We start from the raw sequence: 9,515 nt of genomic DNA, 5'->3' as shown, positions 1-9,515 counted from the left end.
CATTGAACCCTGTGCAGCTCCGGAAGTGACGGAGACTCGCCGCTGACCTTCGATACAGACAACAAGGAGTCTCTCGTCTCGAGTCTCATAAGCAAGCTCATAAGAAATATTTCACGTATCGGGACAAGCATTGAACCCTGTGCAGCTCCGGAGACTCGCCGCTGACCTTCGATACAGACAACAAGGAGTATCTCGTCTCGAGTCTCATAAGCAAGCTCATAAGAAATATTCCACGTATCGGGACAAGCATTGAACCCTGTGCAGCTGCGGAAGTGACGGAGACTCGCCGCTGGCCTTCGATACAGACAACAAGGGGTCTCTCGTCTCGAGTCTCATAAGCAAGCTCATAAGAAATATTCCACGTATCGGGACAAGCATTGAACCCTGTGCAGCTCCGGAGACTCGTCGCTGACATTCGATACAGACAACAAGGAGTCTCTCGTCTCGAGCCTCATAAGCAAGCTTATAAGAAATATTTCACGTATCGGGACAAGCATCGAACCCTGTGCAGCTCCGGAGACTCGCCGTTGACCTTCGATACAGACAACAAGGAGTCTCTCGTCTCGAGTCTCATAAGCAAGCTCATAAGAAATATTCCACGTATAGGGACAAGCATTGGACCCTGTGCAGCTCCGGAAGTGATGGAGACTCGCCGCTGACCTTCGATACAGACAACAAGGAGTCTCTCGTCTCGAGTCTCATAAGCAAGCTCATAAGAAATATTCCACGTATCGGGACAAGCATTGAACCCTGTGCAGCTCCGGAAGTGATGGAGACTCGCCGCTGACCTTCGATACAGACAACAAGGAGTCTCTCGTCTCGAGTCTCATAAGCAAGCTCATAAGAAATATTTCACGTATCGGGACAAGCATTGAACCCTGTGCTGCTCCGGAGACGCCGCTGACCTTCGATACAGACAACAAGGAGTCTCTCGTCTCGAGTTTCATAAGCAAGCTCATAAGAAATATTCCACGTAATGGGACAAGCATTGGACCCTGTGCAGCTCCGGAAGTGATGGAGACTCGCCGCTGACCTTCGATACAGACAACAAGGAGTCTCTCGTCTCGAGTCTCATAAGCAAGCTCATAAGAAATATTCCACGTATCGGGACAAGCATTGGACCCTGTGCAGCTCTGGAAGTGATGGAGACCCGTAGCTGACCTTCGATAGTATCATGCAAAAGGATGCGATCCTTCAATTACGACTCGCTGACACGCGTGCTCTAGCGCCCACATTATTTCACTCCTCCTGGCAGAGTTAAAGGAGTTTTTCGAGCGTGACGAGGAGTGGTTGTGGTCCTCCACCCTCCACACTGCCTGCACTACCTACTGGATGGCGTCGATGGTAGAGTGGCCGGATCGGAAACCATGCTACTGCGGCGACAAGTCATCCGTAGAGACGATCGCATCGGTCAGTCTGACATGAGCTTCTCTATCACCTTCTCCATGGAGTCTCGACCTGGCAGCAATTTCCAGAACTTAGCGGTCTCGAGAGTATAATAGTAATAATAAAATTCGGTTATTCAAATCACTACAATACTTTTGTAACAATAAAGGATAACGCTAAAAATACAATACTGCTACGTTGTACCAGTATCCAGCTCGCCAGGTATGTGTGAGTGATGGGAGGAGGAGGGCAAGTTAACGTCCTGCAATAGTTAGAAATGATAAGAGCTTCGACCTCGTCCAATCCCCTCTGTGATAACATATCACTGACGTGAAATTGAGAAATCCGATAGTGAAAGTGAATAAAAGATATTATAAAAGGGATGTGGTAGTAAGGTACTATACAGTATTTGGCCAATATAAAATTAATTAGCTAAGGAGCTGATGATTTAAACAGGTGCAATCTGGACATTTTGATTATATCCTATGACTTACAGGGACCAAAACTGCGTGGGAATGTTCATGCATATGAATTAAAGAACTTTTTATTATCATTAGGTGGAGTATAAAAACGAGAAATGTTAGGGCTATAATAAATAAAGTTAAATAATAGAATATTGATCGATACATTTTGTATTTTTAAGATATTTTAAACACCTAAATAAAAATGTGTAACACTGTGTAAAGTTATCTCTTCATATCAAATGTAATGCTTCATAATCGTGATTAATCCAATGAAAATCAATGGAACAAAGGCAGATAATTAAGTTCGAGATCTCCTTCTGCAATAATCTGTTAAAATCCTGTGCCCTTTGTGATATGATGGCGGAAAGGAATGAAGACCTATGTGAAATATTTGATAGTAATGAATTGAACCGTGTCTGGGAGGTCTGGTTTCTTAGAAAATAGGTCGGGAAGAATAGTTTTACCAGTTTTGCAAAATCATGTAACATGTATATATTATATCGCCTTTATATTTCTGCCCGTGTTTTAAAAACCACGCACATGACAAATGTGCGATTTTGCATGCTTTTAGAAAAATAACCATATCCATATATTTATTGATCCTAAAGCTGTGGGTTTAGGCGTTACCTTTTACCTATAACATATTCTAAATAAAATTATATACTTGGACCCATTAACGAAATTTTATATATATATATATATATATATATATATATATATATATATATATATATATATATATGGATAGAGGTAGGTAAATAAATTTAAGTTTTATCATGATACATAATGAAAATATTTACCAAATTTTAAAGCTCCAGTATTTCAAGTAAATATTTGAACAATTTAGTATTTCTAAAACCAATATTTTATCATGATTAGAGACAAAACCTTGTAGCCTACTTAGAAAAAAGCTGGAAAATACCTGTATGAATATGAATGATTCTGCCTTTCAGATGAAAAAAAGCAAAGGAGAACATATACAATCAAAAAATATCGTTGTGACTTAAAAGTGTACAATTTTCTTAAAATACAAGAACTGAGTGGTGGCTGGTGATTGTTTGAGACTATTTGGGAATAAATAGTAAATAAATTTAATGTGGCTGATTTATTAGTGCAAACCAAGTATTAACACAGTAGTACACTTTAGATTGTCCTATAATAAAAGATTACTCGTAAGTAACAATGAAAGTAAGAGACAAGTAAGTTTATAGGAATTATGGAGGGTTAACGTTCTACATCAAAGTAGACTAGCAAAGGAATCCAAGCTTTTAAAGCAGTTTTGAAACGTTATTATAAAACAGTTCAAAGTTTAGCTGTGAGTAATTCTGCCAACTTTCGCTGTTAGTGACGAGTTTTGTGTCGAGAACTTGCGCCTAAGTCAGTTTTGATACAAGGGAACACTTCAGACGCTGTTACTTGTTGTCTTAGTTCAGAGATGGAACATTGCAATAGACTTTAGTAGCAACTGAATGTGATTGATAAATATTCACCTGAGAACTGGAGTAATTAGTGGTGGGCGTAATATATTATAGTTGTTATCATATTGTATGCAATACTCTTATCTAGAATTGGTTATTGACTACGTATTACACAGGCATTGAAAGTAATGCTAAAATATTTTGCAAGTATAAAACTGCTATATCACAATTAAATCCTGTACTTTAAAGCTACAACGGATTTAGGATCTGAGTGATATTTTCAAATAAAACACATGTTAATTATTTTCGTAAATAAAATTGGTATATTATGGAAATCTAAAATTGGTTATGACTATTAAATATATACAACTATCAGGAAACAAATGTTTCTGTTATATAAAAAAGCAAGTTTCCATAACATCTGTATTATAGCTTACAAAACAAGTCAACTTTTCCCTTGAACAATAGGGGGGATGTTTCAACCTTAGTAATAGAATAACCAACAATGGCACGGAATGAATGATATAGAACTTTCCAGCGCTCTCGTTTGTCTTTTGCCTTTATAATGTTTGAAATATACCACAGTGTGGACACCTTTCCTAATTATTTTATATAGAATATATACTTGATATATAATGTATATTTTACTAAAAGAGCGCACGATCATAAAACATGTCACATACTGAAATAAACGATCTTTACACAAAATATTCAAACCCGAGACTAAAGCAAAGACTTTGAGCCTTCGCGGTCTACATTTATTTTTAAGCTATCACGTAGACAGATTTCCTAAAGATCTTGAAATTATAGTAATATCACCAAAGTAAGTTTATGTTTGAGAGTAATAAGTGCCATTTTGTACAACTAGATAAACATTTTTTTAAATAAATTTAAAATTGTTTTATTCAATCACTTAGATACGTTGAACTGACTCATCTTAAAAATCCTTAAAATAAAGTATTATCTTATAAATACTTTTCAAGATTAATTAATCTTCTCGCCATATACAATATTTAATTTGTCTTTATTTTAAAAAGGGCATATATAATTTTATTGATTGTTACATAAACCTTTTTTAAATATACGCGTAATCATAGTTGTATTTGAAGAGTGTCCTTTGATGAATGCATACTGTTTGGTATATTTAATACAGGCTTGTACTTCCAGTCATATTGTCATGTTTAGGAAATGCTGAAGTAAAGTAAATTTTGTTGGTAAAAATTGATATAGTGGATAAGATATTTTTATTACAATCTAGAGTTGTTTATGGATATTTATATATATAATACAAAATAAAAGTACGAAACGAACTAAAAGTCCGCGGAAATGGCAAGAGTCCCCGGAGATGAACTGTCAGAAGTACTCCATGGGGACCATTACGTCCATTCAATCTCAGGATTTCCCTGCTGAGATCTTTTCCTCCACAAAGTCGTGTGTGTGTGTGTGTGTGTGTGTGTGTGTGTGTGTGTGTGTGTGTGTGTGTGTGTGTGTGTGTGTGTGCGTGCGTGCGTGCGTGCGTGCGTGCGTGCGTGCGTGCGTGCGTGCGTGCGTGCGTGCGTGCGTGCGTGCGTGCGTGCGTGCGTGCGTGCGTGCGTGCGTGCGTGCGTGCGTGCGTGCGTGCGTGCGTGCGTGCGTGCGTGCGTGCGTGCGTGCGTGCGTGCGTGCGTGCGTGCGTGCGTGCGTGCGTGCGTGTGTGTGTGAGGCTCACTTCCTGTCCATGTTTATTGTATACAAATAATCGTTACCTTTCCATAATCAAAGTTTATTTACATATCGAGGGTATGTTTACTTGGTATTTTGTTTCGTTTTATTGATGAAATGTAAGGTTATGATTCTAAGCTGCATTATTAATATTAGTGTAGAATATACGCATAAAACTACAAATGTGTAGTTCTTTGTTAAATGGGTCTTAACTATCTTCAAATAAAATAATTCAAAAATAATATCACATAATAGGCTTCGCTACGTTTTGTGGAATGTACCATAGCCCTGATGTTAGGTAGAGTATTGTTGGGATGTCTAAATTAATCTAATCTACTCTAATCTTACTGCCACTAGGAAGTACTAACAGTGACATACTGTATAACCACACCAAGAGGACTACTGTCTACCCTGGCCCTCTCTACTGGTTGCTCACCCTGAAGGTCGTAACCTTCATAGCATCCAGGCATCGCCTTGAGTAATACCTGTAGTCATCTTTATGTTATAACGAACGCTAACGCTAACGCAAATCCAATTAAACGTTTGAGTAATTTTAATGATATGCTGACCCGTGATAATGAATATGTAAGGTACAACATGAAGTTTATTATGTTCCAATTCGAAAAGTTTTGTAAGTCATGATTAAAAAGAAATTTAAAGAAATACTATTGAGTTTCAATCCCTATATAGTTCCTTGGACTCGTAGTAAATTATCTCGACAAAACGCCTTGACCAAAGTTACAAACCATTTAGAAATATTGCAACTCTACTTTTGTAAGTTGTTTGTGCAGACCTCTACTTTATTCTCTCCTCAAATTTATTGTGTAGTTACGGTAAAGCGATACATGTTAATGTAACTTAACTTTATCAGTTAGGTAAAGTACTTTCTCTGTACTCGTATTAGTTAAGTTCTTATTTATACATCGGTGAAAATAAGTATTGTATATATCTTCTGGTTAAATAAATCAAGACAAGGGAACGCGAGACCATATATTGAGAAGACATTTTTGGACAAATAGACAATGAGACAGGAAAGAAATATTTTCAGCCCTCATGCAGATAGAAGGGGTTAGGCTTTAATAACTCAGAGCCGAATCTCAAGGACGGATATGCACCATAATCGAACTCATTATTGTCTATGTAGGAATGAAGATCATCCAGACTTTAAAGTTTTGGAGATTTCCTTAGGATATGTATGCTACTTAAACTCTGAGCCAAATTCTATACAGGTGTGTAGCCATCATCAAGAACAATGTTGCCTGTCCAGAAATAAGGTTCTACGCAAAAGTTCGAGTCCATAGCTCAGTTCGTTATTCCGATATTTAGAATCAAACACAGGATATACATAGAATCAGAAAAAGAATTTTGCCAAAACCTATGTGATAGTTAATCAAAACATAAAAGTATAGTGAAATTCATACTAGAGATACCACCCTGAGATATAAGCTTTATTAATACTCAGCCAAATACCATGGATGAAAGCACCATCACAAATATACCGGTATAACGGAGTATATATTACTCAACAAAACATATAGAGTCTTACCGACTAATCGAACATTGCAACGTTATTAACTGTATTACTGTGTCAAACGTCTCAAGTATGACTTTTTAATCCTACGATTTTTGTCATTGAAAAACTGGGACATCAATCGGTCCCTATTTTCCATGATGACGATTTCGGAACTGGGTATCGAATCGGGCGACTCCCCAGTTAAATGCCAGAAACTCTTATGCAGTAAGCAGTGCCGGACTATGGAAATATAGTGTCAGAGATCTCAAAACACATATTCCAAAGGAAGGTTTGGCGCTTACGTGAACAATTTGAGTTTTCCAAATTAACCTCAATGAAGGAGCGTTCAAAGGAATTTTGAGGAGTGGACTTCCACCAATATGGAATTTGCCATCATGACGGCCGAATCAAATTGGGATTCCACTGATCGCAGTGTGAAATTCAACACGTTTGATTTATTAGTTTGTTTTATAATTTAAGCTGTTGAAGAAGGAAGTTAAACACAATTAACTTCCTTTCTCAATAACTGGAGGGTTGTGGTGTCTTGGGAACTGTGCTGGCATGGTTCCGTAGCTATCTTTCCGACCGTAAGCTGGTGGTCGCTTTGCTAATCAAACTTCTGACGCCTTTTTCCCATCTTCCGGTGTGCCTCAGGGCTCCCACCTTGGCCCACTTTTGTTTTATATATTTATTAATGACATCAAGGAAGTCACCAAAGTTCCTTTCTTACTGTTTGCTGACGACATGATACTTTTTCTTGAAGTATCCTCCAGCGTAGACTGCGAAAATCTTCAGCAAGCACTTAATTGTGTATCGAAATGGTGTCAGTGCAACGGGATGTCCAGTAATGCCAGCAAGGCCAAGCTAATGACATTCAAGAGAACCACCTCCACAATTGGCTTTAACTACTCCCTTGATGACAAGCTTCTTGATCATTGTACATCCATCAAAGATCTTGGAATAGTTCTCGACTCCTCTTTTGGCTACAGTCTCTATATTGACCAATTATGCTGCCGAGCGTCTAGTATGATGGGACAGATTATGAGAACTGCTAGACACGGCCTTAGCTCTAATGCTCTTGTACTCTCCTGCAAGTCCCTTGTCCTCCAGCTGCTCGAATACGCTTCAGTTGTTAGGTCTCCTCACCAACTGGGCCTCATTGACAGACTACAGTCCGCGCAAAATAAATTCCTTAGGTATTTGGACTGGAGAGAGCCTGATAGGCATCTGAACTTGCTCCGGCTACATCCACTGGTCGTTAGAAGGGAGATTGCAGATGTTGTCTTTCTTTACAAGATTCTCAACTTTGAGGTAGTCTGCCCCCTCTCTTGGAGCGAATTGTATTTCGTCTCCATTCTGCCTCAAGTTTGAGCTGGGCCACTTAAACCGCAACTATCTGCAGTTCAGCTCTGTCCCAAGAATGCTTCAGCTTGGCAACGAGGTGTGCAGTGGAGTTGACCTTTTCTTCAATGAACTGGGAGCTTTGAGACGTGCTGTGTTGACAGTGAGTCTGGAGACATTTGAGCCGGAGTGAGCTTGTAGAGTCCTACACAGGATTATATTAATAGTTACACCATTATTCATTGTTATCTTTGTTGTTTTAATCTATTATTATTATCATTTTTATTGTTATTATTGTCGTTGTTGCATTATTATTTTGTATTACTTGTTATATTATTACTTATTATTGCCCTATTGTTATTGATACCACTTTTGTTATGTTTCACATTGTTTTAGTTATATCTTTGTTATGACTGTTTATTTATTATGTAATATGCATGGTTAGTTGTTGAATTTGATTTTTCATACTGTATTATTTTTATGAGCATTTGCTATTGTTAGTCATTCTAAGTAATGTAATTTGCAAAATGGTTATACCGTGGGAATTTAAATAAATAAATAAATAATAAATTGTTGAGATCAAGAAAGGTTATAGCTCCAAACCTTCTTGTGATTTTATCTCTGAAACAGAGAGTCGTGTCATCATGGTGAGATTATTTTCTTTTGTAAGAGTAGTAACATACGACAAAAATATAGAATGAAGCAAAAATTAAGATCCAGAAATCAATTTACAGTTCCAAAACCAATTTTTACATTTTTTACAAGAACTTTAAATTTATTGCACCAATAATTTTTAACAATTACCAAATAATATTAAAGAATAACTGAATATTACAAAATTTTTGAAAACACTTAGAGAGTATCTGAAGGGGACTGAAGAAATTGTATTAAGTTACTTTTTAAGTTACATTATGTTATTTACAAAAATCTAAATACATGGATCCTTGTACGTACCTACAGTAGTACTATCAGTGATTATGGTGTCTTAACAAATTTAATATTTTTATCCAGTTTTTAAACATATTCTATTAGCGGAACTCTAAATGATCGTTATCATTTCGCGTGTGAAATAATGTAATCGTGTGAATCACCGCAAGTACAAAATATCAATGGAAAGTATCAATGAGATACCTCTAAAGGTGGTTTCAATTCTTGGAAATCGTACACGAGGTCCTGTTGCCATTCCAGAGATAAGTGCACGCGCTCTGCTATTTTCTTATCTTATCTGGAGTGAATACCTCTGCTATCTATGACCGGCGCGGCGGAACTAACTGTTAAGTAACGGTAATTAGAACTCACGCACAGGCAGTCGGATAGATTCACCTGCAAACTAGAAGATACTATCCCTGCACTACATGACTGTGTTGAGAAAGTCTTCAAATAAGTTGAAGGTTCAAATATTGAAACTTTTGGAGCGTGTATAGATAATCCCTATTATTAATTGATTGTAGTGAGCTTAGTACGTAACATGGACTTTACTATTGAACAAACAAAAGTGATAAAGATTGAATTGTTTTTAAGAATCATAAATACAGGGAAAGGAAGGAATATGCTAATGGTGATATAAACTGGAGTTGTCTTGATCGTACCTGTAGAGGATCGTTAAGAACGGATTCAACAATAACAAAACTAATAGCTATCTGCAACGAGAAACATTCTAGCGATCACCCGTTTACGATGAGGACTTTGTCA

General features: G+C 37.4%; 1 protein-coding gene across 1 annotated transcript; it reads left to right on the top strand.

The window, feature by feature from the left end:
• The first annotated feature begins 1,367 nt into the window (after positions 1-1,367).
• LOC124365293 lies at positions 1,368-7,853 on the top strand. Its single transcript, XM_046821263.1, has 2 exons — positions 1,368-1,493; positions 7,311-7,853. The coding sequence occupies exons 1-2, from the start codon at positions 1,368-1,370 to the stop codon at positions 7,851-7,853; spliced, it is 669 nt and encodes a 222-aa protein (XP_046677219.1).
• The last annotated feature ends 1,662 nt before the right edge of the window (positions 7,854-9,515 follow it).

This window comes from Homalodisca vitripennis, chromosome 6 (genome assembly GCF_021130785.1).
Source record: "Homalodisca vitripennis isolate AUS2020 chromosome 6, UT_GWSS_2.1, whole genome shotgun sequence".
Classification (NCBI taxonomy): domain Eukaryota; kingdom Metazoa; phylum Arthropoda; class Insecta; order Hemiptera; family Cicadellidae; genus Homalodisca; species Homalodisca vitripennis.
This window is presented reverse-complemented; position numbering and strand designations above follow the sequence as displayed.